Source organism: Epinephelus moara, chromosome 17 (assembly GCF_006386435.1).
Source record: "Epinephelus moara isolate mb chromosome 17, YSFRI_EMoa_1.0, whole genome shotgun sequence".
In the NCBI taxonomy this organism is placed as follows: Eukaryota; Metazoa; Chordata; class Actinopteri; order Perciformes; family Serranidae; genus Epinephelus; species Epinephelus moara.
The window spans coordinates 20326737-20354684 of record NC_065522.1 but is presented as its reverse complement, the minus strand read 5'-3'; the positions used below and the strand labels follow the sequence as shown (position 1 = coordinate 20354684).

The following is a 27948-nucleotide window of genomic DNA, read 5'->3' as shown; positions in this document are numbered from 1 at the left end:
GATACTCCTCGCGACTGACTTGACAGCACAGGTGCGTCAAAGTGGGAGCTAATTACCAACCTGCGTCCTGTCAATGCCGCGGACACACCGACACGTTTTAATGCAAAAGAAGCTTTATTATCATCCTTGAATTGAATCAATAGGAAATAACAATCAGGTTTTAATTTATTATCAAATATACAAGCAACTTTACTGATCATGAGAGGAGCTGCAGCCACGGTAAGTCTTCAGTTACATCTCAAATGAAGTGTGCGATTGATGCAACCTAATGTTTAATTATTATTTTTTGGAAGACTGAGCATGTTTGAAACTCGGTTATTAATTTTATTTTAATAATATAAATGTTTATTAGGAGAATGATGTGGAGGCGGATGATGTTGGAGGGAGTGGGGGAAGACGACCTGTGAGTATTCCTTAAATTAAGTCTGTGGTGAAAACATGATGGCTGCATGTTTGTGTGAAGAATGTCTGACCCTCATATATGCCAGCAAACAATGCACCAGTGCCTAAATTCCAGCCTCCTCTTCCCACGTGTTACATATTTGACATTTTATCTGCAAACAGGTGAACAAGCTAATCAGATCAGGGGCATGTGGGACAGTGTGTTTACTGCTGGGTCACTGTGTGTTAGCATCTGTGGCTGCTGATGGGTATTTTGGATGTATGTGATCAAGGCCAACAGGCTGGACAACCAAACCCCGAGTGTTGTGATGTCAGCTGCTGTGAATGTCCTCAGCACTGTCATGTGTGTGACTGATGGCTGTTATTGTATAACTACAGAACAGAGAGAACCTGCTCTTGTCACACTGTGGCTCGACTTCAGCACGTCTGTGCTTTCTTACCAGACTACAGCAAGTAAAATATGTATGCTCAAATATGAGTACAATTAAATAATTTAGCTATAGGGCTGTCAAGTTATTTTAAAAAATTAATCTGATTAAAGACATGCTCTGTGATCAATTGATCTAAATTAATCGCATAAATTAGTTTTTGCTGTGAAAGTATTTTAAAAAATTCAATTCAAATGAATGTTGGCAGATGTGTCGGAATGAAAATTGAGCTGATATTTCAGGCTTGAAATACTCCCATCAACAGTTCCATCTGGGCGTTTCTTAAATGTAAATGTTCCACTGACGGGGTCGTCTCGTCTGCCTTTATCATGTAGCAAAGCCATGGTGGCCTTCAGTGACACACCGGGTCAAAGGGCACCATAGAGCATGATTAATCAGTGTCATTTTTTTTTAACCTGTTATTTTTTCTGTGATTAATTAATAGAAATTAACGTATTGTTTTGACAGCCGTAAAGTTGACACTCTAGTTAATAGAAAAGCATCAAAGGTGCTCCCTCTGGAGAACCTTTAATATTAGGTATGACTTTAAAGGCACAGTTCACCCTAAAATCAGAAATACATACTATAAAACTTCAATTAAAAGCTTAGTCCCAATTAGAACCCTGGTCCTGTTGCCAAGCAGTTCATTTTTTTATAGAAGTTCTTCAAATGTATAAAATCAGGTTGTTGGCTACTGTTAACCTGTAAGTATTTTATATATAAGGGTTCTCAGATCAATCAGAAAGAATCAAAAGGGTTTTTCAAAGAAATTAATCCAAGTTGTGAGCATTGTTTTAACAGGATGACGTGGGGTTGTGTCAGTATGCCCGGTGCCGTAATCCTCAAGTGCCCTAACTCTCTGATGCCCTGTCTGTCGGAGCTAGATCAAATGAATGATTCATAATTAATATATTATCTGAAGCCTAATTTCTAACCAAGTAGTATTCATATTGGTTTAAATGAACAATTTGGCACTAGCGCACCTGGTAGAGCAGGCGCTCATGTACAAAGGCTGTGTCCGTGCCACAGCAACCCCAGGATTCAATTCCAACTTACAGCCCTCTGCTACATGTCATTCATTGAAGTTTTACAGTATATTTCCTCTTACCTGTAGTGCTTCATGTCAGTCTAGATTGTGTTAGTGTCTCCAATATAATGCAACTAGATGGCACTCAGCTTGTGATGCTCAAAAGTGAAAAAAAAAACCCATCCAAACCATCACCCCTGGTCCCACCTGACCCTAACGACTCACATGGTGGCCAGGTGGGTCAACGACTCACATTGTGACCTTAGCGACTCTGAAACTAAGAGCACATGTAACCCCTATGACTCTGCAAGGGTTCCCACCCACACAGGGTTTATAGCCTGCAACTCTGTACCAGTCATTTAGAACTGAAGAAGCTTCTTGGATGAGAGGCGAAACGTCTTCATGAAACGCAAGCAAGTCCAGTTACCTACGCTATTAGCACGATTACCATGACCTGAATGACTGAGAATCTTCACCGACAATATCCATAAAACTCAACAGCAATGTCTCCTAACAGAAATCATGATATGGGGTCTTCTTTGTTAAACAATGCCTAGGATCGACAATGTTTCGACAATTTCTACAATCAGGCTTCCACCTCACGATTTGTGTCGCCAATTTCCCGTCTCCAAAATGTTCGTAAGCATGGGTCAAAGTTTCTCCAAATTAAGTCTGTTTTTGTAGATCACAACTTTTGCATGGGAAGTGGCATACGCTTCTTTCAGGCCTCGTTATGTGCATTTGCAATGTTAATAAATTAGACCCCTGGTCTTATTTATTAGACCATATAAGTCCAATTTGGCAAATATTGTCAAATCGTCAAATTTGTTTTTGCACATGCCATTTTTGGGTTTTGTCTGTATGTTCATTTTAAGTATGGATCCTATGCATTGATTCATAAATGAGACCCCAGGTGCCTGGAGCACCACAAGCCGAGTGCTGTCTAGCGCCCTTACATTGGCAAGAAGGCCGATATCTCCAACACTCCGCAACTCACAACAAAATAATCTAGACTGATAAAACACACTGCAGGTAGGAGGAAGAATATATATTTTTTATTTTGGAGTGACCTGTCCCTTTAATGTCGATGCTTTATCGAACTAGTTCATGTATGCTGAGTATTTTAGACATATGTTTTATTTTAAAGAATACAGCAGGTACCCTCTGCATTAAAGTCTCACAAAATGGAGTACAATCAATGTCTCAAAATAGCGTACTTTCTGCACAGGACAGGTGTGTTTCCACCTCTTGAGATGGAAACAATCAGACACAATATTTTACTGCAGCATTAGGCAATAACAGTTGTTTAAACTACTCTATGTTTAATTGAACTTATTGTAATACAATAAAAAAGTACATGCACAGTGGGGTTAGAGCTCTGTCAACTGTTTTCGCACTGTATCCATTCATTCCTGTTGATAGTTCTGGTATTTAACCAAATTGAACTCATGAGTCGAGCCTATGTCATCAGCAGTCAAATCAGACTCAGTTTTGCAGACCAAAACTTGCAGTTTGATTCGTATATTTTTGATACTCCTTTCACTAAGGGACGGTTTGAACAGATTTTTCTCACTCACAACAAAGAAACGTGGGCAGGTGATGATTTTCCTTGTCTTTTCCTCAGAGTGTTGTGACGCTACAAAGTATACTGAAGAAAGTTTCCCAAAGCCCCTTCCATGAATACCAGGTGAGTTTCCACACACACACACACACACACACACACACAAAATTACAAACCGTCTCTTATGTCCACTCTGTTTTTGAATTTCAAACACACATTTTTTAAATAGCAACTTATACATTAGCTTCCTTTATGATAATGTAATTTATTTTTATTTTTCTCATTCTCTCCCAGACTCTTGTTTCATCACCCTCGGACACCAGTGAATCATCTTCGAACGATTCTCAAAACAAACAGGTTAGATCAGAGGTTCCCAGCTGGTCCAGCCATAGGGTCCAGATTGCCCTTGTGTCATTACTTCAAGGTCCACAAAGTGTAATACATTCAGCATCATGCTTGTGTTTGGCCTTGTCGTTCAGCTAGCTTGCTGTCTCTGTTAAGTAGCTGCCTGTTATTCACTCACACTTCAGCAAGAAACGGCACTTCAGAATAAAAGCCTGTGCCGGAAATTCACTGTACTTCAAAATCAAGTGTGTTTTCTTCTAGAGCCACCTCCCTTTAAAATGCATTGGTCTAAATCTTCAAAACGCAATGAGATATCACCAAGCTTTTGATAACTTTTGATAAGCTTGCTGCAGTAATGATCCACAGAAAATTGGGTACAAATCGGGCCTACAGTTTTTACGGTGTTTTTCAAAGAAATCAAAATGGTGAAGAATCTATGCAGGCGGACCTTAATGGTTGTTGAGGCTTTTTTGTAGAGCACATTGAGCTGGGCTTGTGTGTTGAATTTTAGGTCAACCTGATTTACGGTGCCTCTCCAACGTTGCATTTTTGGGCCTGAATTACAGTGCCGATCAGGCCAATTGGGGGTCATATTTCTTGGGCAGCATTTGCACACAACTTCCAATCGGTGAAAATTTCACATGTCCATGATTTACCATATCATCGGAATTTGCGAAAAAATTTCTGAAGAAAAAAAATGAACTTAAAACAATAGGGTTTCAATAATTTTGGCTTGAATCCTTAATTATACATCTCTTTAGGAAATAAGATGGATTTGGGGCGTTTGAGAAATTCCAAATTCGCCACCGGACAGCGGGTGTAGAAGTGCCTGCATTATCATTTCAACAATCAGGAGTGTTGTCAAACTTTTGTTTACATTCCTGACAGGCATAATGCATGAAAAGCATGATGTGTAACTTCCCACGCTTCCCTCCACAAATGTTTTTTTGTGTGGTTCTCAGGATGGTGAGTTCCTCAGTGATCTCTCAGCTGCTGCAGACAGAAACAAGCTACACCTAGGACAGGTAAGATTCAACATCTATAGCATGCACACTGACGTAGGGTACAACTGAGAGAAATTACACCCAAGACTCAGCTAAATGCCTCGAACTTGTCACATGAAATTGATCATTTTTAAGTGTTTGCTCAGCATTCATGATGCTATTGTCGGCAACAGGCTATTCATATTGTCAGACTCAGAACGGCTTAAAGACAGATAATTATCTCAATCCTACTGTGGCACAGGTGAAACCCACACCCTGTTTCTTGTTTTGTTCTTTTGAAGTACAATCTGACTACCTGTTATTGTACTTTGTAGGTAGGTGTGTTTGTGTGTAGGCAGATTGCCTGACTAGACTTTTCTATTAATAAGTCTATCTATATGTCAGCATGTGAAAGGGATGGAGTGAGCTCATTGTGTTGAGAGTCAACAAATGAGGCAATAGAAAAAACATCATCTGCCACATTAGTTGATAAAATTTTGAATATATACTATCTGAAAGCCTTTGTTGTACATTTTTTGGTTTGTGCCCACCCCTGCATTGATAGATATACCATTTTGTCTTGAGCAGTCCTTGAGACAAAGAGTTAATTTCATATTTTGTTCATGGCTCCACCCATCAATTATTCAACATGTAACATTTCTGCTCTGTCACTGTCTGATTATTTCAGAATGGAGGGCAGGAACTGCTCCATTTAAATCCTCAGGTATGTTTTTAGATGCCTGCTTAGCCCGCAGATTGAGTGCTTTGGTAACAATCCAAGTGAAATCTAACACCTCTTCTGTCTCATTTCCTTTTCTTTGTTTATCAGAATGGAGTCAGTGGGGGTTTGGCCAGAATTAACCCTTTTTATACTTATTTTTTGGTATATACAAGGACTTCTGCTTTTAAAACCAGATCAAAACATTACATTAAGTACTCTTTTTTTCATTCAGCGTATCCCTAATGACCCTGTGTTCTATTATCAGGAATCCAGCAGCAAAGATCACATAATGGAGGAAGTTGTGAGGGAAACTTCAAATGAAGTAAACCTTGATACCATCTTTGTCCCTCCACCTGAATTTCAGAATTCATCTCTGGATCTTCAGCCTGAAATGAAGACTTTGGAAAATGGAGCTGAATTTTCTCAACTTCCGAAGGACCCATTCCAGACCCTTACCCCCAACCTAAAGCAAGGTGGCTTCCAGACACCGACACTGGCCCAAAATGCTTCTGCCAATGGCCACTTTGTGGACGTAACCCTGAACTCACCAGACTTATTTAAGCCAGTTACAGCTCAAACACAGAACCTCTCCAAAACCTCCGACCTGTTTAAAGATGAAGAGGTTGATCCTTTCAAGGCTGCTAGTGAGGTTAACCTCTTTGATAAATCTCCCAGTAGTTTTGTAAACCCATTCAGATCTTTAAACAAGGACGATCCGTTCCAGTCTCCACAGACAATGGCGAACCCATTTGACACTACCACGACCAAAGAAGGGGATTTGTTTCAAACAGGTCCAAATGAAAGTAAGGAACTCTTTCACACCAAGGAAAGCAAACAAGATCCCTCAACAAAAGATGACCTTTTTGGCAAGCCTTTGTCCAAACAAAATCTGGATATATTTTCATCTTCATCCACGAATTCAGTCGACCCATTCCCAAGCCCAGTTGCAAGGGATTTATTCCAAGACGTTTCCATTTCGGATGACCCGTTTGGTACTACACCCTCAAGACAATACGACCCTTTCCAAGATGTTTCACCTGGGACTCCAGACATCTTCCAGCCACTTCCCTCGAAGACTAACAGCAGTGATATATTTGGGATAACCCCCAGCAATACGGCCTCTAAGGCCACATTCTCTACACCTATACTCAACAGCCCATCAGAAGAGAAGTTGGACATGCTATCGTCACCAGATCTCTTTAAGGCAACTCCTTCGGAATCTCACCCAGCCATCAAACCCAAGTTGCCCGACGAGCCACATGATATTTTCTTGACGACTCCTCAAGGAACCGAACATGATATTCTTCAGCCATCTCCCTTCACTCGGGCCAGGAATCTGTCCATGTCTTTTGGAAGATCTCCACCTGAGATGACTCATGTATGTAATAAGTGCCACTTCGTCCCGCCGTAACGTAGGATGCATCTAGTAGACAAATCTGATTATTATGGCGTTCATTTTACACTTTTTTTGTAATCAAACTTGCAGGTGCCAACCTTTAAACGTCCTCCAAAGCCACTTCCTCGATCTAGACCACCAAGGCCAAACAAACCACCCATGCCGGAAAAACCACCAAAACCAGAGAGACCACCCGCACCAGCAAAACCTGTATGCAAAGAACACTTTTAACTCACTAATTTATCTGAAACTGTATCTGCTGTGCTGTTAATGACATTTTTTTTACCTCTTTTGGGCTATTTAGATGGAACCTGAACCAACTGTACCAAAAACCTCTCCAAAACCAGCCCTCAGATCACTCCCAAAGCCAGTTATTCCTCGCAGACCAAAAACTCCAGTAAGCGTGCTGTAGAAACTTGACCTTAGTAGCTGCTCAATTAGCTCGAGCAACAAGATGTCCTAGGATATTATTAGTCCAAATATCTAATGAGGAACAATGTAAAAGATCATGTGTGGGTAATTTCAGATTAGAACATCATCTTTCTGTGATTGTGAATGGGTCGTGTTTTAAATTTTTTTTGTTTTGTTTTTTACAGGAAAGTAAACCAGTGGAACCTGTTGTCTACGAGGACATCCTGCTTACTGGACAGGTGAGTTTAAGAGACGGGGATTTCTAGTATTCATTACTTAATGTATAAAGTAAATTTGATTAAATAAAAAAATGTTTTAATTTTTATTATTATCATTATTATTATTATTATTATTATTATTATTATAACTATTATTACTTAAGTATTTGATTAATTAAATTATTATTTGTTTAATTTTATTTTTTTTATTTTAAATTCTGATTAACAAATTTATCAGACGAAAAAGTCACCAATAAAAGAGAGAAACATTGTGTAAAGCTTGAACTATAAATTGTACTTCCCCATTTTCATATACCTGCTACTACAGACACAAAGAATACAGAGTATCATGAGAGAGACCTGCAGCTCTTTCCCTCTTTCTCAAACTCAGACCAAACTCAGATTGTTAAAACTAAGCAACTCTAATAAACCAAGATTTTGTAACTGCCTATTTCCCACCCAAAATGTCTTCAGAAACATATTTTAGTGCACTGTTTAGCTGTATTATGAGAATCTGTGAACAGGAAGTGAGCGCCAAACTATTCCCAAGCTCGCTTTACGTCACTCACCAGCAGGGGTGTTTATCTCTGGTCATGTGGCACCAATTTTAAAAGTATTTGTGTCTGTCTGCTGCGTAGATAGCCCAGTTTTATGGAAAGACCATCTTGCCAGTAGTGAAATGCCTCTTTAATTCAAGGGCATTCTGATTTTGACATGTGTCATGCAAGAGGAAAGTTTAGCCATAATTGTATTCTGGATTGTTATGAAATCTTTTAGGAGAACTAAAAGTGTCTAATGTAAGTGCTTTACTAAAATCCCACAACAGGAAAAGTGTGTAGAGGACTGGCCTGAAGACAGCCCTCAGCTCAACCCTGACTTCAAACCAGTAAGAAAACATTTTCAAAAACACGTTGGCACACTACCTAACACTTTCCTTTGAACCATCTGTCAAAGACATTTCAGCCACTAAATTTTGTGTTTTTGTTTTTTTTCTACAAGTCTGGAACCTTAAGACTACGCCGAGAATCACTGAAAGTAAGAGACAAGCTGTTTCTCTCGTTAGCATTGTTTGCTTGTAACCAGAAAGATGACGCTGAAAAAGCTTATCTGTCTCTTAGAAAAAGGTGGACTCTGATGGAGGAAGTGGCGAGGATCAGGATGTATCTGGGAGTCACAGCAAGGTGCAAACTGACAATCTCACTCATCGGCCACCTGTCAGGCATTCTGTGGTTGTTATCAAGTATATCGTTTAAAGGGACAGTTCGCCCCAAAATCAAAAATACATATTCTTCCTCTTACCTGTAGTGCTAGTTATCAGTCTAGATTGATCTGGTGTGAGTTGCAGAGTGTTGGAGAGATCGGCCGTAGAGCTGTCTGCCTTCTTTTTAATATAATGGAACTTGATGGCACTCGGCTTGTGGTGCTCAAAGCACCAAAAAAATACATTCGGAAAACTCAACAGCAATGTCTCTTTCCAGAAATCATGACCAGTTTTTGTGAGCAGTTACCTGAGCGGGCTATAACGTTAGCTAGCTTAGTGGTGCTAGGTGAGCTAGCAGTAGATGCACGCTTCCTTTTGCGTTGTGATATGGTTGGCAGGTATACCTCCATAGAAAGAAAATAGTTCCTACTTGAAACTGCTCACAACAAGGTATGTGGATTATCTTGAGTAACCAGGTCATGATTTTTTGAAAAGAGACACTTCCATTGAGTTTCTCAAATGTATTTTTTGGGTGCTTTGAGCACCACAAGCCGAGTGCCATCTAGTTCTGTTATATAGGAGAGAAGGCAGACACCTCTACGACCGGTATCTGCAACTCTCAGCAACTCACACCAGAACAGAAATAGCACTGCAGGTAAGAGGAAAAATATGTGGTTTTTTTTCTGTAAAATTCATTTTCATTTATTTATTTATTGACAGAAAAAGGACAGGAAGGCCAAGTTGTCCCTTCTTTCCAGAAGAGGGTCGAAGGTAAATGAAGCAACGCAAAATCCCTGTTTCAGTGCTGTTATTGTATTTGCATGTTTGTCTTTGTGATGGTAACAATTTTCTGTGTGTGGGAGAAGTTTGCTGATGACACAAAGGAGGCGAAGAGCAGGACACTACCCACCACTCGTAAATCATCAAAGGTAACAATCAGGGTGTCTGGAATCAAATATACATTGCGTAAGCATGTGTGAGTAAGCCTAGTCTGGAGTATTAAAGCCATAATGTGTCAGACAGAGAACTGTTTTGCTGTACTGTTCAGCCAATTTAACTCTTGATTCATGTGTAAAATGTGCTCAAATAAATCAACACAAAAACTATTGCTGCATCAGATCTGAGCACATCAGTGTGTTTATAATGGCACTGCTTGTTTTTCAGGAGTATTTTACAGAATTTCACATGTCTGCAGAAGAGTATGAAGATGAGCAGAATGGGATGGACTACAGAGTATGTTATCTTGTTTCTGTATTTATTACCAGTATTAACACTTTCCCCGTCAGAGTCTTATTTTTAAGTTGCCAGCCACCGCAAGCATTTTTGATCATATTCACTAATCTTTCAAGACCCACAGAATAATTTGTTCTATGAATATGTTAATAGTATATACATGAAACTAAAGAAGAGGCCTTCTGTTTTTTTGGGTTTTTTTTTTTTTAAGATATTTTTTGGGGCATTTTTAGCCTTTAATGGACAGGACAGACAGGTGTGAAGGGGGGAGAGTTGAACCCGGGCCACTGCGGCAACAGCCTTGTACATGGGGCGCCTGCTCTACCACTAAGCCACCAACGCCCCAGGCCTTCTGTTTTTAAGCACAAAAAAACATTTTATTCTATCTTAATCTATTTCACACTTAAATTTTTTGTGTCTTTCTCATTTCCTTATGTCTGTTTGAATTGTATAAAAGAAAATGATAATAATGATAATGAACATAATATTCTGTGTGAGGAAAAGTGCAACATGTTGTCACGTTCAGTTACCCTGCAAATCCAGAGTTCTCGCGAGAGCACAATTTGAATTTCCTCAGCAAGTCACTCTGGCAATCAGTAATGATGCTCATTACATATGCCCATGAAACCAAGCTGCACCAATCACATCGGTGTATCTGATATAGGNGTGTATTGTTCTGATTAGTCGTAGTGTTATCCAATTGCGTGCAGTGATATTTACAAATGCATGCTTGGTGCCACCCCTCGATTTGGGCCATTTTCATTACTCATAGCCAGACCCTAAATCTGTCTAGATTTGGGTCTGGATTTCCAGGCTAACGTTCAGTGCCAGTACTATTGACTCCATCTCCATTAGAAAGAAGGCTGACTAGTAGTGGGTGGTGTGGGTTTACCCCTGGTAGAAAATAGCAGCTAGCTCCAACTGAAAGCTCCCCCAAACAGCCAGCCCAAACAGCGTCAGTAAACGATTCTTTGTGGTGGTTGATCCAAAAAGAAACAAAGCTGGAGGTAGTAAGGCAAAAGCCATAAAGCTCTTTGGTGGCAGGTCTCTCTCTCAAGGTTGTTCAGCACTGAAATCCCTCATGGACACTGTTACTCAGAAGCCTACCACACCTGCGCCACTGGATTAATTGATAAGCCCCGCCCACCACCAACCAGCCAAAAAGGAAAAAAAGAAACTACTCATGTAAATACTACAGCGCATACTGCTCTACCCAAGAGTTTAACAATGTCTCCTTTTGTCAACAGAAGAAACATCTGAAGGCCAAAGTCAGTCAGCTGCTTAGAAGAGCATCAACTACCTCCTACGCACTAGAAGGAAAACACATGAACGGACATTTACCTCAAGAATCAAAGGTGAGTTACATGATGTACAAGTACAAGCTTAAGGACATTATTTAGGTTTTGCTTCAAGTCTTCTCCTGAATCTGCCCAATCGCCTTAATTGAAATACTTCACTTATAACTGACTGGAAAGATCCCATTGGATCTAAGGTTCAATGGTTTAACAAACTTTAAGCAAGTCCTTAAGTACAAGACCAAGATAATCAGAAAAACTTTAATCATTTTGTAAATGTTTTAAGGAAACCTTAAGGAGGAGACTTGACGATGTTTTGTGCAACCGATTTTATCTCAAGGAAATCTCAAGGAAAATCTTAACTTGAGGTGCTTTTTGCAACCAGCAGCTCAAATACTCACTATAATGCACTAAATACACGGTGCATGAATTCACATCCCTAAAGTCCCCATCTGAAAATATGTACGTTTTTTTATCCCTTAGTATTTTACGATCTTGGGATAAAATTGTTTACATACTTTAATTTCTCAGTGGGATAGTTTGAAGTTTTTGAATTGGAGGTGTTTGAGGTACTTATCCATAGTCAGTGTATTGCATACTAAATGATGGTCAGTACCCCCTCAGGCAGGAATACCACCATGGAAGCTATGCAATGTTCTGCTGTGGACGAAGGCAGCAGCAAAACGTGTTTTAGCCACCTAAAAAAGTCAATATCACTTTAAGTGTACGATATATTTAGACTATGTTCACTGCTTTACCTTTGCGTCAGACAGCGATTTCCGACGGGCAATCTGTTTAGGGCTTCAGTTCCCCATCTATGCTCTCGTCAAACCCACCAAATTCCATTGACAGAAACAGTAATTTAGTCATGACCACTTTGGTCAAAGAAAACTTTACCTTCCTAGGCCGACACAGAAAGCCTGAGGTAGAGAGAGCACACCTGTCTGCCCTTACATGTGCAAACATGGAAAGCCTGAGACAGTGAGAGCAAACCTCTCTGCTCTTCCATGTACCTACATGGAAAGTCTAAGACAGGGAGAGTGCAGACGCCCCGGGAACAGGACAGCATCAATGACAAACAGAAATGACATTGATAAGTCAGATACAGGATGAAAAGGAGTTGCTGGAGTGGATATACATTTGAATATAGTGGGTTTGTACAGTGTGTCTGCTGTGCATGAGCGTTGTATTCGTGGTATGAAGAAATCGAAGCAGTGTAATATGTTTGGAACTTTTTTTTTTTTACATTTGAAGCTTCTTTTAAGGTTTTTAAAAGAAGCTTCATATTTCATGATGTCATCACCCTTAAATGAAAAAATAACTAAACAAAAAGTCCTTGAACAAAATCCTCAGTTTAGATAAAGGGATTCATCAGAATAAATGAGTTAGTCTTTTTAATTCTATCAACTGTCTTTAATGAATAAATGTAGTTCAGTCAGGAACACTTTAGTCAAAGAAAACTTAATTTCTATTTGCAGTATTATATTTGGTGGTATGGCTCTGTTCTGGGGCCCCTCTGCCTTTTCTGGAGCCTATGGAGAAAGCCTCTTCTATGCACCTGCATGGAAAGCCTTAAGGCAGAGAGACCAAACCTCCCTGCCCTTCCATGCGCCTACATGGAAAGCATCAATGACAAACAGAAATGACATTAATAAGTCAGACACAGCATGAAAAGGAGGAGCTCGGGTGGAGGTGGGTTGCAAAGCAGCTTGCAGAGGAAGCAGCAACAGTAGACAGGCCAGAGCAGTTTAATGATCTCTGAATGAGATTTGCCAATTGGCTGCATAGAATGGAATCATGTGATCTATCAGCTGACTCCCTTCCATCAATCAGCTGCTCCATCAGTTGATTGGGCTGAGATCAGCTGATGTAGCTGATTGGGGCAGCAATGGACCAGCAGCTCTTGTGTTCAGTGATTTTAAATTACTGTTTTTCTCAATGGGGTCTGGCTTTGAAGAGAGCAATGTAACGGCTTCATTTCCCTTTCGGAAATGGCTGTCTGACAGCAAGGTAAAGTGTTAAAAATATTCTTAATATAGCATACACTTAACCTAAAATACACCCCTGTCCACAGCAGTACATTGCTTACCTTCCATATCAAGACTCCTGTCTGCAAACTGGGGGTGTGGTGACCAACCCCACTTCAAAAACGTGGAACTATCCCTTTAAGACAAATGTTGGTTCTCCTAAAGCGTTCCCGTGATGCAGTTTTTAATGCAGTGGTTTGTTGTCTACAGGGGACAGTTTTGGATGACAGCACTTGTGAGGACGAGGAGGGAGGAGAAGCCCAGCACGAAGAGGTTGACCGCCATGGATCTGTTTACTTTTTTACACTTAACAGCAAGCAATATACATGTTAATGCCAGGATTTTATCATGGTTAATAGCAGCATAACAAAATAAACAAAAAAATAACATTCTCTGATTATAGATACTGAAAATTTAAGTCTTTTTTGAGCATCTATAGGGAGAACTTTAACTATTCTGGCATGCTTTGATATGCAGGATCTTTTTTTTCTCTCTCCAGAAGAAAAAAAAGAAGGTGAAAATCAAGTTTGTGCCACACAGAGGATTTGCCATCACTGTAGACAAGGTATTGCGTGTCTTCTGTACTTAATATATCACAGCATATACCTTTAAATGAATGTGTCTAACACTGAAACTTTTTCTCTGAACCGAAGGGGGCACACAGAAACACACCACACAAAGGCTCAAAGGTATGACTGTATACATTTGAAAATAGTGGGTTTGTATCATGTGTGTGCTGTGCGTGAACGTCGTGGTATGAAGAAACTGAAGCAGTGTAATATGTTTGGAACTTTTTTTCCCCTCAGGATAAAACACATGGTGAACTCTTGGGTGCACATGGCTACACGCCTCGTGAGAAGTTTCAGGTCAGTTTTTTCAGTTAGCATAGCAGTTTTGGAGTAGTTATGAATTTGCAGGCTCGCGAATGACAATGTTTTTTTAACAGTTGAAGCTTCTGTTAAGGTTTTTGAACGAGCCTTTATATTCATGACATCGTCACCCGTAAATAAATAAATAAACAAAAGGTCCTTGAACAAAATCCTCAATTTGAATAAAGTGATTCATAAATAAATAAATAAATAAGTTAATCTTTTTAATTCTATCAACTTTATTTAATGAATAAATGTAGTTCAGTCAGGTACACTTTAGACAAAGAAAACTTTATTTCCATTTGCAGTATAATATTTGGCGGTATGGCTCTGTTCTGGGGCTCCTCTGCCTTTCCTCGGGCCTACGCAGAAAGCCTCTTCCACATGCTACGTGGAAAGCCTAAGGTGGAGAGAGCACACCTCTCTGCCCTTCCACGTGTCTTAATTAAAAGTCTTAGGCAGAGAGAGCACACCTCCCTGCCCTTCCATGCGCCTACATGGAACGCCTAAGGCAGGGAGAGCAGCAGCAAAGAGCCCCCCAGGAACAGAACAGAGCAGCATCAATGACAAACAGAAATGACATTGATAAGTCAGACACAGCATGAAAAGGAGGAGCTGGGATGGAGGTGGGTTGCAAAGCAGCTTGCAGACGAAGCAGCAACAGTAGGCAGGCCAGAGCAGTTTAAATAGGGCGCCCTGAATGAGATTTGCTAATTGGTTGCATAGAAAGGAATCATGTGATCTATCAGCTGACTCCCTTCCTCATGTCACCCTTAGGATGATGCTTTTGAGGATGTGGAGGAGATGAGTCTTCAGTCAACCAGCAAGGTACTATCTTTCTTATTGTTACCATTATATGAAATTATATATATGTTTTTTTGTATGATAACTTTGCATTTATATATTTTTTATTGTGATTATACTGCAGACTAGCAATTAGCTGACTTGAATCATGCTTGAGAAATGAAGACTATTCCATACTTATTCAACAAAAAAATGTGGTTATAAATGAGGACATATTTTTCAGGAACTCAGTGCAACATGGTTTTCACCGTAACCTGTCTAGCAGGGGTCATCAGCTACATTTGTTCAAAGGCCAGAATTTTTCTAAGCAGACAGTGTGGAGGCAGGACTATGAAATTAAATAGGTGGCGCTATGCCCCCTTTCAGCATGTTAGTAATGGACCTTTTTCCGGTTGACCTATTATGTCGCAGACCAAACAATCGACAAAGAAGATACCTAGGGTGAGCTAGCTGCTAACTGGTACCATAGTGGGCAACTTTACACTCTGTATATTTCGTCCGTCCAAAAATGCTCGCCTGGTTTTTAGTTTGACTAACACAATAAATTGATTTTCTTGAATGTCATGTATACATACTGACAGAGAGAGAAAGAAGGTGGAAGGTGGACTATTGCACAGAATGGGCTGCGGCTCTATAACAAGCTGACAGATGGAATTATGAAGCACCCATAGGTCAAACTCACATATTTGGGGTTGGTAAATTATTTCTAATAAGATTATTTCTATATCAGTTGTTTTGGGGGTTGCTTCAGTATACGGAGGAGTAAAATGCTATATTTATGATATCATAAATACCAGAATGCATGTTTTCCTCCTCACATTTTCTGTATTCATTAATAGTCTGTGGGCCAGATGGGAACCTCTGGTGTGCCATATGTGGCCCACAAGCCACTTTTTGATATGGCTACTGTGTGATTTTGGTGATTAACATCCCTGATTTACAAAGAATAATGGTTGTAATGAATCTCAGGCTGCTTTCATGGACGACGAGCACTTCCAGAAAACACGCCATATGTCTGCTGGATTAAATGGAGATGAAGATACATGGGAAATGGAAGACTGCAAACCTGTAACTTTCTTTTTCTTTTAATGCTCATATTTTCATTCAACATTTTTTCACCTGTTTTCACTGAATGATCTTTTTTCTTTCATCAATAGAAGAAACCAACAAAGACAAAGCTGCTGCACGGGGGCTTTCGAAGTTCTAAGGTAAACATGTTTCTGTAAAATGTTTTGCTGTGAGGCAACAAGAGGTGAAAGAAATGTTTCATAAATGTGTCTTAATCAGGAGGACATGCTGGATGACCCCAGTCATCAGAAAAAGATGAGCAGCTTCTCGGCAGAGGAGTTAGACGATGAAGACGAGATGGAGGACTGCAAACCGGTATGTCCATTAACCGGAAAGTATTCTTGTAACATGATACCTGTAACACGTGAACAGCAGCAGTAGTTAAAGCTCAGTGTAAATGCTTTGTATAAACATGTTGTCATGCAATGAACAGAGCAATCAGGGCACGAATCATTTTGACAGACCAGATTAGCAACAATGGAGAACATAATGACAAGTGCCTCTGCTGCCAAATGCGTCATTGTGCCACAGCAAGTGTCTAATTTCACAGCAGATGAGCCTTTGAAACACTCTCTGAGTTCAAGTGTAAACCTTTCACCAACACTTGAGTTGCATCAGACTGTTTTGAAGAGGGTGAGAATGGATGACGATGCACAGAGTGACTGTTGTTACTTCAGATTTCATGCAGAAGAGAAGAGGATGTTTGATTTGATTCCTCCTGACCGCATAAGCTTGGCGTCTAAAGTAGGGTTGAGTAGTTGGAAGAATATATTGGATATTCTACTTAGTCTTCATTTACGTTTTGGATTTTGTCGCCTCAACTCTCTACCAGCCTCTTGTTTTTTAGCTGCGCTATTTTAGTGCGGGGTAGACTGTGTGAATGAGAGGTGTACCGTTTAAAAAATGAAGATTCCCCTCTGAAATAAGTGTTGGTTGGTGGATCAGATTCAGACTTTTCGTTAAATGGTTGAATTTTGCTTTGCTAGCTTGGCGAAAGAGAGAAACTTGAATTCAGATAATACTGACAATCGCTGGTTGTTGGGCTGACGGTGGTCGGTTGGGGAACATATCACCCAGCCCTAGTCTTAAGCTTTCTTTAACACTTTAATATTTTTCGTTTCTTGTGTCAGAAAACGACCAAACCGAAAATCCCGCCTCCCCTCCCACGCAAACCTAAGACATCCAGTGGACAGAGTGAACCGATTGGATTCAGCTACCAGATACCTCAGCAAGCATCCAGTGTATGTTCAATCTTGATTTAATGCACAACACAAGCATGGGCGCTACTATATGTAACACTTTAGTTTAAATGTTTTACGCTGGTTTGACTTTATGCCGGGTATTTTTTGCAGGATCCCTTTGCTGAGGATGACTTCACTCACACAGGAAGAGATTTCATGAAAGACATGATCGACAGCGAAGAAGATGAACTGGAAACCTGCAAATCGGTATTTTTGTCACTCTCGTGTTCACTTTTAGCGTTGTACTTCGGGGTCATTACATACGTGATTCTCAAACTTTTTGTTTTGTTTTCAGCAGAAGAAGCCATCGAAACTTAAAGGCCTCAAAAAACACAAGGCTAAGGTAAAGCTTATCTCTAATCACACAAACAAATTGGGTTCTGCTGTCAGATCTTTAAAAACAAGAGAACGACATGCTTACTTTTTATTATCTCTGTCACACCAGAGCAAAGCAATACAGGAGGAATATGAAGATCCACCAGGAGCTGCGCCAAGTGACTTCCTGTCAGAGGCTGCAAGGGTACGTTTCCGTCTGGCAAACTGGAAAGTTGGAAAGTGTGGCAAAGAAATAGGATTTTTTGAAGTGGGGTTGCTTGAGGTACTTAGTATGTTTGTATTATACTGTAGTATGTATTTGTATGTATGTATGTGACTTTGGTGTTTTAAAGGGATAGTTCAGATCATAATGGACGTAGCTACCGTGACATCACCCATTGGTTTGTGGACTCCCATTTTGAAGCCTCTAGTTTGGCATTACAGCAGTCGCCATCTTGGTTATTGTGACCATATTTGGATGAGAGGCTGGCGCTGTGGAGGAGCAATGGGTAGTATGCAGGTAGGAAGTCCACGTGGAGAGCAAAAGAGGCAGAGCGCATTGGCCAGAATACAATCTCTGAACCCATTGGCTATCGTCCATCAAGGATTTAACTTTCTATGCCCCCACGTCAGTGATAGCCTTCGTCAAAGGCATTATGTTTTTGGGTTGTCTGTCCGTCACATCCTTGTAAATACGATATCTCAAGAATTCCTCAAGGGAATTTCTTTAAATTTGGCAAAAATGTCCACTTGAACTCAACAACATTTATTTCTGTTGTGAAGTTGGGAATTTCAGCATGGGGGTCTTTGGGGATTGACTGGCTTCTGGAGCCTTAAGTGGCCGTTCAAAGAAATACAGTAGTCAACACTTATGTTTTGGCTTCATTTTTCAGCCCCTGAGGTTGCTGTTTGGTTAGGATTCCCCAAAGAACACACAAACAAAAAAGAAACTAGCTGATCAAGGCAGTGGTAGACCAGTACCGCCTGTGGTCAGTGAGCTAAAATTTCCGTTTTTGTCAATGGAGTCTAGTGGCTTTGAAGAGCACATAGAATCTGGAACTGAAACTGGTAACAGCTTCCCCTTTGGGAGAGGGCTGTCTTCGTCAAGGTTGGTTGGCTTGCCTTCAGTTTGCAGAGAGGAGTGTTGATGTTGAAACTAAGCAATGTACTGCTGTGGACGGGGGCAGCTGCAAAACGTATTTTAGCCAGCTAAAAGAATCAATATCAGTTTAAGTGTATGCTATATTAAGAAAATTTCACCACTTCACCTTGCTGTCAGAGAGCAATTTCTGACGGGATATTGAAGCTGTTACATTGCTCTCTTCAAAGCCAGACTCCACTGAGAAAAACAATCACTAATTGAGGCAAAGGTAGACCAGCGACTCCTGTGTTTTGTGAGGTAAAAATACTGTTTTTGTCATGGAGTATGGTGGGCTTGACGAGAGCGCAGATAGGGAGCTGATTAAGATTGCCAGTCGGAAATTGCTATCTGGCGCAAATGCAAAGCAGTAGAAATATCCCAAATACAGCATACACTTGAACTTATACTGCTATTTTTACATGGTTAAAATTAGTTTTGCTGCGGCCCCCATCCACAGCAGTACATTGTTTACCTTCAGTGTCGATACTCCTGCCTGCTTCTCCAAACTGGGAGCATGTCGACCACTATCTACTGTAGGTAATACACTGACTTTGGATAATTACCTCCCACAAATCCACTTAAAAAAAAGTCCAAACTATCCCTTTAAACTTGGGTTATTTTGGCAGTGATTGGTATTAACATGGTATGTCTTTCATCCTGAGATAAACTTCCTCATCATCTTCAAACCGGTTGGTATGAATGTGCTAATACATGACCCATTGTTAAGTGTTTATACTGTGTAACCCACAGCTGTACTTCCCTTCCCTAAGCCATCACATGATCATAACTCGAAGAAACACACAGTTTAGCACATCAGCATGACTATTTTGATTCTGATAACACACCTTGTTTTGGTCATTAAGCCAGAGTTTTTGGGATATATCTGAGCTTTTTTAACCAAACACATTGACGTAAAGCATTTACACCTCAGAAAACTACATTAATTTGACTGTTATACACAGAAGCTTATTTACTAAATCATGATTAGCAGTGTTCTGACAGAGCTTTGCTGTTTAAGCTGACACTCGGTATTAAACAGGATTAAACAGAAAACCTCTTGTCTTGTACACATAAGACCGTGTGGCATTATTTATGCAAAGTGCACTTTGTTGATTTCACCTGACAGTTGAGAAACTATCATGAGATGTTTTTGTTTTCCATCGTTGCCCCAGTTATCTCCATGTCCCTGTTCCTGATGGGACACATTCCTTTGACATGTGACTGGGCCGGTTCGGCAGCATAGCGCACACACACTAACTGACACAGCAGCCGGAGTGTAGGAAAGTCTTAGTCTACTTACATAATGTCAGGTTATGATGACTAATCTGTGTGAATGTGTTCTCCACATTGACGTATTCACTGGCTTATTTTTGTTCCATCCACCCTCTCCCTCACCCCTTGTTCAGGCGGAGTGGCTGGCTGCTCAGAAGGATGAGCACGCTATAGCAGGTCTGGAGGATGAGGGTGAAGATGGGGTCAGTCCATTTATAAGTGGCTAAACAAAACATATTCCAATAAACTTTTCTAGTAGTGTATCACTCAGGTGTGAACCATCATTGTCTTTTTTTGTTACAGGACACTGACAGTTTGATGGAGTGGTGGAACACTGTGGAGCGTGAGTCACAATCACTCTTATTTTAAAGGGATAGTTCACCTCAAAATCAAAAACACATATTTTCCCTCTTACCTGTAGTGCTGTTTATCAGTCTAGATTGTTTTGGTGTGAGTTGCCGAGTGTTGTAGATATCAGTCGTAGAGATGTCTGCCTTCTCTCCAATATAATGGAACTAGGTGGCACTCAGCTTGTGGTGCTCAAAGCGCCTAAAAAATACATTTGAAAAACTCAACAGCAATGTCTCTTTCCAGAAATCATGACGCAGTTACTCAAGATAATCCACAGACCTTGTTGTGAGCAGTTTCATGTAGGAACTATTCTCTTTTTTTCTGAATAACACCTGCCACCCGTATCATTATGCAGAAGGACGTGTGCATCTACTGCTAGCTCACCTAGCACCACTGAGCTAGCTAACGTCACAGCTCAGCCGAGGAGGACGCACTGAGTCAAGCCATGTCGCACAGATTTGCATTTCCATCGTCAGTTTAGATACCCTGTGCCATGCCAAATTGCACCAGAGATGGACCTTTCTCTAGAGGAGGTCCAAAACCCAGGCCACCCGCCCTCAAGCAGGTAGCGGTGACGTCTCGCCGACCGCAGCCACCACCCGACCACCTTGCATCTCCCTCTCAAACTAGCATGTGTGTTCGAGACTCCTCACCTCTGTCTACAGGAGACCAGAGAGAAAGGCGTTACTAAAAATCTCTCTGTTCAGCTCTCAGTACTTTTGTAGCTGCTAACTGAATCTCTGTGGTTTGGAGTTTAGTTTCTCTCCTGCGTCCTGTTTTTACTTTAGATATCTGCTTTATTTTACTGTTTCATGTTCGCTGTCCGCCGTATTAGAAGTTGTGTGAAGACAATTAAAGACATAAAAAAATAATGCAGGACTTTTACTGTGAAGACTCCATAGGAATTAAAATGTTTATGACTGAATTAGCTGAATTTTCTTGGCAGCTTTTCTTTAATAAAGGCAAGGCTAATAATACAGCAGGGAGGAAGAGTGAAAGCAGAAATGGTCACAGTGAGATGTTAATGAAGAGCTGCAGACAACAGGCTCTTCCTGCACCTCTGCAAACAGCTCACCTCCAACAGGTAAACTTCTTTTACCTGCCCTGCTGTGGAGAAACACACACAGCAAAAATAACAGGGGACTTTAGCTGTGGATCTGCTTTTAAACGTCATCACTCAAGACAAGCCATGCTGATGGCCCAAACCAAACCAAGCCAAACCAAGTCAGCCCATGACTGTGGAAAAGGGGAATTAATGTTTATATCTTGCGCTTTCACAAGCACGAGTCTCTTGTCCATGAGTAGATGCATGCTTCCTTCTGTGCTGTGATATGGTTGCCTGGTGTAGTACAGTAGAAAGAAAATAGTTCCTACATTAAACTGCTCGCAACAATGTCTGTGGATTATCTTGAGTAACCGCGTCATGATTTCTGGAAAGAGACATTGCTGTTGAGTTTTTCAAATGTATTTTTTAGGCGCTTTGAGCACCACAAGCCGAATGCCACCTAGTTCCATTATTTTGGAGAGAAGGCAGACATTTCTTTGACCGATATCTCCAAGACTCGGCAACTCACACCAAAACAATCTAGACTGATAAATAGCTCTACAAGTAAAAGGGAAAATAGTTTTTTGGGATGAACTGTCCCTTCAAGTAACAGACTGAAGAAACTGAGCAATAATAATAAACTTGAATGTCTATTAACACCTGTGGTTTGATTGTTTCAGAATGGGATGAGGTGCCGTCAGACGATGAGGACAAAGTGCTGAAAGAGGATGAGTCTAAGTAAGTCTGACCTTGGAAGGATTGTTTCTGCTGTAGTTATGGATGTTGTGAATACAGCAGAAAATAGAAATATTTAGACACACACTACATTTATTTTCAGTCTGCTCGTCTTGCTTGACTGCTTGTTTCTGATTGTATCAAATACCAATTAAGGCTGTTGATACATTTTGCAAGTAGAATAATTAATCAAGCAACTTTGTAAATGGGTATGATTTATTACGTTCACAAGGAACATTATGTTTCAGGTAATCTCTAACACTATCTGCAAATCACTACGGAATCTGATAGCAACAGAGGCTGGGAAAAAATTACCTGCAAAATGTCACTCAAATAAACACATACTGACCAGGATGAGACTTAACATGGCTACTAAGAGATACAACAGAACTGCAATATAACTACAAAAAGAGGCAAAACAACCCAAAAAAGCCACATGATAACTTCAAGGAGACTCCAACTTACCTAAAAGAGACACAAAACTCCACTGTGTCTTGCTCCTATGTAGGAAAGGTTTGGGCATTTTGCTTATCTGTGTCCAGGGGCCCATTGTCTCATAATCTGCCTATGTCTGAGTAGTATTGACCAATCACATTTGAGTGGGCTTTGGTAGTATGCAGGTAAAAAGTCCATGTGAAGATTAACAGAGGCACAACACATTGGCTAAGATGTAATCTTCGAAACCCATCGTCCATTGAGGGTTTAACCTTTTATTCCTCTGTGCTGGCAATAGCCTTGGCGAGAAGTAGTATTTTTTTGGGTTTCTGTCCGATTGTCCTATCCTTGTAAACACAATATCTCAAGAACACCTCAAGATAATTTCTTCAAATTTGGCACAAATGTCCACTTGGATTCTGATAAACTGGTGAGATTTTGGTGGTCATTGGTCACAGGTTCACTGTGACCTTGCATCCATCTCATTCTCATGAATGTGATATTTCAAGAACAGCTTGAGGGAATTTCTTCTAATTTGGCTCAAGCATTCACTTGGACTCAACTATGAGTTGATTAGAGTTTATTGGACAAATGTTAAAGATCAAGGTCACTGTGACCTTATCTGTCTCATTCTCACAAACACGATATCTCAAGAACACCATGGGGGAATTCTTAAGATTTGGCACAAATATCCACTTGGACTGAAGAATAAACTGATTAGAATTGTGTGGTTGAAGGTCAAGGTCAGTGTGACCCAACAAAATATGTTTTCGGCCATAACTCAAGAATTCATATGCTAATTATGACAAAACTTTACACAAATATCTAATAGGATGAAGTGATAAAGTGATGACATTTTGATATCTAAGAAGTCAAAGGTCAGCTTCACTGTGACATCATAATGTTCTGCATAAAACACTTTTCTGGCCATTACTCAACGTCACATCTCGGGAACACAATGGGAGAAATCTGGTCAGATGCGTAATTGGTGACACTCATCTTGGGCACCCACCTTGAAAATGAGATGTTGGATTGTAAACAATGACGGGCGCACACAAGAGTATGTCTTGGACAGGATATCAGTTATTCGGATATCTGCTGGCTACACCTGAACCCCCGAAATATTGGTCAAACCTATAGCCAGTAGGTTTCAAGATTGTGTTTCTGCTACAGAGTTAACCTGAACCTGAACAAACATAAGAATTAGAATAAAAAAATCTTAGTAATATTGTCTGCATTGAAACTGTTGTTTGCTCCCTAAAAATCCCAGGTCATTCACCATCTTGGCAGACAAGGTTAGTCGCGGCCTGCGTGTTTTCAACAAAGTCTTCACAGAGCGAGCTGAGGTCCTCTGGCAGTCCGTTATCACGCTCCACGCCATCGCTGATGACATCAACAACTTCCACCACAAGGCCAAGATCGCTGGCATTACCGGTGGCACCACCACAGCCGTGGGTGGTGTGACCGCCATCGCCGGTTTGGTTCTGGCACCCATTACCCTTGGTGTCTCTCTGGTGATTACCGCTGTTGGCGTGGGTGTGGCGACGGCTGGAGGAATCGCTTCAGCCTCTGCTGCCATCTCGGATAACGTTAACAACATGCAGGACCGGAAGAAGGTAAGCTGTTGTAGGAGACAATGCTTGCTTGGTGAAATTAAGGCATGTCACAATACCAGAAATGTAGTAGTCGATACCAATACTGGTAAAATTCCATGGTTCTTGCTACCCAATTTGATATGTGTGCGTAAACATACACTCCTTTTATTATAACCATTTAAATTAAATTAAATTAATTTTTGTTATTTATCCTTGATGATCCACCTTGAATGCAAAGTACCAGTCTATGTGGGTTCATTAGATTTTGTAGGGGAAGAACTGTATATTATTATATAGCCTACAGTATATTGACATATCTGTCTACCATTGTTCTTGTTGTTCAGCACTTGTACATCTTGATGATGGTTGGTCTTTGTGGTAGGCTATTTGTCTCGTTCCTCCTCCACTGTGTTTGGACAGCTGGGTAAAAACTGTGTATTTGACCCAATGAGATTAAAAAGGGGAGAAGTCAGGGTGTCATATCACGTCATATAATTGGCATACACAACACATGCGTAGTGAAATCGGGTCTGCACCTGCCGAAAGGCAATAGCTGATGCAATGTCATAAAACATGGGGTATGACTGATTAGTTTCACTGAGGCATCCGCACTCGACCTTGGCTTGGAATATTTTTGTGGAAAAAATAAAGATAAGGGTAAGATTTACTACAATTATTATTAATTATAGAAAAAGTCCGTCATAAAGACTATTATCAAATCCTTAAGCCTTACTTAACTTTAGCCCCGTTTCCACCAAACACTTTCGGGATGGTACCTTTGGAACCAAAAGTAACCCTTCCTAGACCCTAGGTGCGCTAAGCATTTCCACCACAAATAGCACTCTTTCATGGGAACGGGGTTGTTGTCACTCAATGCTCCGTCCAGCACTCACTGTATTTCCTCCTTTATCCGTCTGCACCTCGTTTATCGTCCATCGAATGAGGCTGCATGCCAACATTTTCAGAACAAAATAAAACAAGCTGCAGTGAGAGTCTCTCTCCATGGGATATTTAAAAATAGCAGGTTTGTACATTTAGTCCTTCTGAAGCAAGCTCTGGGGTTTAGTGTTTTGGGAGTCCGCAGGAACGATGTTCTGCTGCACTTTTTTTTCCTATGTGCTAGGTACCCCAGCAGAAGGGGTGAACAAAAATGGTAACGTACGGAACGGTTCCATTGGTACCATCCAAAACTTTTCACAACAAGCCTTTTGACACCAGCGGCCAGGAATAAAACACCGTCCCATGTCATGCCTGAGCTTTCAAAGATTTCTTTCAATGTGTAACTGAAGACTATGGTCCTTCCTCTTCATCCCCAGGTGGAGATCGTACTGGATGACTACGAGGCTGACCTGAGGGCCATTGGGAAGATCCTCCACTTTGTCAATCAGGGCTTGTACAAACTGCGCGGCCATCCCTTCCTCAGGTCCGGCACCCAGCACTACTCTAAGGACTGGGAGATCCGCAGGGCCGTGCAGATGATCAGCTTAGTGGACTCGCCGGTCATGCGAGGGGCAGAGATAACGGACTCAGCGATCGGCTCAGTCCAAGGACTCTTTAAAGGCATGGACAAGTACTTCATCAAGGACTCCAGAGAGCTGAAGAAAGGCTGCAAGAAAGAGGTGGTGGCTCAAATAAAGGAGGTGGCAAATGTGCTCAATGACGTGGTGGTGGAGCTCAATGCCATCAGAGAGGAGCTACAGGATGCAACTGGAAACATGTGAGCAACATCCTGCATGATACCATTTTGACTGTAGTTATTTCTCAAAAGAGCACTGACGCCATCTTCTGGCTAAATGAGGGAACTGCTGGTGTGAAGGAAGGCATGGGTTCAGTCGGTCAGTACCTCCTGTTAAGTTAAAGATATTAAAAGATTTGTCTCATTAATATATGTATTAGTTTAAAATGGCAGATTTTAAAGAAGGTTAAACTACAAACAATACGGCATATTCCAATAAACTGTTGCAATGCTGCGAAAGATACAACCACTGTGAAGCTAATAACGGTCACTATCTTTGTTGTGGTTTTAGCAGAGAGGGGTTAAATCAACTTTGGTAACTTCTAAGGCAGTTGTTTTAAAGGGTAGCTTGAGTACTTTTGAACCTGGGCCCTATTTTCACATGTTTTTCTTTTTGTATGTTTTGGTAGCTTGGTAGCACTCGGGGCAATCGTGCACCATCAATTTACGTCCATTCACAGGCTCAGATTATCATTATTATTATTATTATTATTATTATTATTATTATTATTATTGTTCTAAGTGTCTGACAACATAATAGAAAGGATCCCTACAGAGACAGACCTTTTCCTAAAGAGTAAGATCCTTTTTGTTTAACCATTAACAGCCCTGAAATCACTATCGCCAAACCCACCAGACTCCATTTAAATAAACCGTAATTTTATCATTGTATATTGCACTTCATTCAAAGTTGACAGAAGCAAAATAAAACTCACAAAACCCATTTTGGTGTAGCTCTCCACTGTTCTAACAATCAACAACTCTGGTTTGGTTGAAATAAACCCTTAATTCACCCATTTAGATGTGAAAATAGGTTGGCTCTATACATGCTAAAATTAGTGATGGCCAAATGAAGCCTTATGAACCGCTTTCTTTATTTTCTGACCCCACCAGATAGCGCTCTTGGTTTAAAGCTAAAGGCTGAAGGACTGGCAATGAAGTGTGCTTTCAAACCTTTGTTGAACAGACAGCGCCATCTAGTGGCTTCAGAAAATAAAGACAGTGGTTCATGAGGCCTCATTTGGCCATCACTAGCTAAAATTACCATTTATTTAAATGGAGTCTGGTGTCTTTGGGGTTAGAGGTTTCGAGGCTGTTTCTGGTTAAACAAAAAGATATGTCTCTGTTGGGATCCTTTTCATAATGTTCCACAAAGTAGGTTTTTCTTTATTTATTTTATGATATTGTCAGCAGTTCTCATTATTTTGTCCGATCCCTGTATCAGATATCAGTTTAGTCAAACACTTAGAGTCGAGAATTTACAGTGTGACTCAAAAAGAAGAAACTCTCCAGACATACGGTGACACTTGCATCACCTCATGAAGGATTTTAATATGTTGTTCAAATTGGATTGTTAATAGGTTTAATTTGTTGTTGTAGTTTAGAGAGGACTGTGTTTGTAAATAGTAACTTCCTGCTCACATGACCTCGTACGGATATGTTGTTAATATACTCACATTAAAATGTTGTGTATATATAGGGTAATTTATTTTTAATATATGTATGGTATCACTTCAAAACAGCAGTTAACTACACATCAGAGTAATGAAGCATGTTCATCACCTTTTTTGTTTGCTTTTAATGTTGGTGGATGATGCTGGATGAAGTAACAGGAAGTTCTTCCAGTACCTGCACTGTTGAAGCTGTAGGTTGGACTTTTGCTGGTGCAATAGTTTTGCCAGAATAGTTTATAGAAACATTTTGTGCATGTGTATTTTAGCCATTTTATTGCTTCCCATTTATTCTCAATACTAAACTAGACGCTCTTCATGTCTGACCATGTGGTATCCATGTAAATATGTCTGTGCATATGTGTAGATACTGAATCACTAACTGAATGATTGAAACCTATTTAATATTCTATTTAACCGTCAAAGCAAATTATCACATGTTGATTTGTTATGAATACACACACAGTTATAGGAATGTATGTTTTAAAGGTCAAATTGTGTTGCCCACTTTTGGTCTTAGAGGAACTTTATTTTGGCGATGCATCACATTATTTTAACCTGAACAGAATGTCTCTATAAATTATGTTGTGTTAATGTCTCCAGATATTTTATGTAACACTGAATCTTTGAATAAAGACTGTTT

The 27948-nt window shown here is 40.4% G+C and overlaps 1 protein-coding gene across 3 annotated transcripts; it reads left to right on the top strand.

Annotated features, from left to right (window-relative positions):
- Positions 1-62: 62 nt before the first annotated feature.
- Positions 63-27948, top strand: si:cabz01007807.1 (uncharacterized). 3 transcript variants are annotated; one of them, XM_050067737.1, is made up of 35 exons: positions 63-219; positions 353-403; positions 3482-3544; positions 3713-3775; positions 4726-4788; positions 5435-5470; positions 5576-5629; positions 5733-6845; positions 6954-7073; positions 7168-7260; positions 7460-7513; positions 8319-8378; positions 8492-8527; positions 8611-8673; positions 9414-9464; positions 9560-9622; positions 9858-9926; positions 11174-11281; positions 13459-13521; positions 13748-13813; positions 13902-13937; positions 14055-14114; positions 14895-14945; positions 15891-15989; positions 16079-16129; positions 16209-16304; positions 17120-17230; positions 17342-17437; positions 17526-17573; positions 17676-17750; positions 20093-20161; positions 20262-20301; positions 22035-22092; positions 23795-24140; positions 25436-27948. In XM_050067737.1, exons 1-35 carry the CDS (start codon positions 199-201, stop codon positions 25838-25840), a joined length of 3951 nt encoding a protein of 1316 aa, XP_049923694.1. In that variant the 5' UTR covers positions 63-198; the 3' UTR covers positions 25841-27948. The 3 variants fall into 3 exon arrangements, with proteins under 3 accessions (XP_049923694.1, XP_049923696.1, XP_049923695.1); XM_050067739.1 differs by lacking the exon at positions 5576-5629 and having other exon boundaries at positions 5832-6845; positions 9557-9622; XM_050067738.1 differs by lacking the exon at positions 5576-5629 and having other exon boundaries at positions 9557-9622.

Coding starts and splice junctions, on each gene's coding strand:
- si:cabz01007807.1 (XM_050067737.1), top strand. CDS start 199: ATGAGAGGAGCTGCAGCCACG. Junction 9,927..11,173: donor AGAATGGGATGGACTACAGA/GTATGTTATCTT, acceptor TTTTGTCAACAG/AAGAAACATCTGAAGGCCAA. Junction 17,574..17,675: donor TCAAAAAACACAAGGCTAAG/GTAAAGCTTATC, acceptor CTGTCACACCAG/AGCAAAGCAATACAGGAGGA.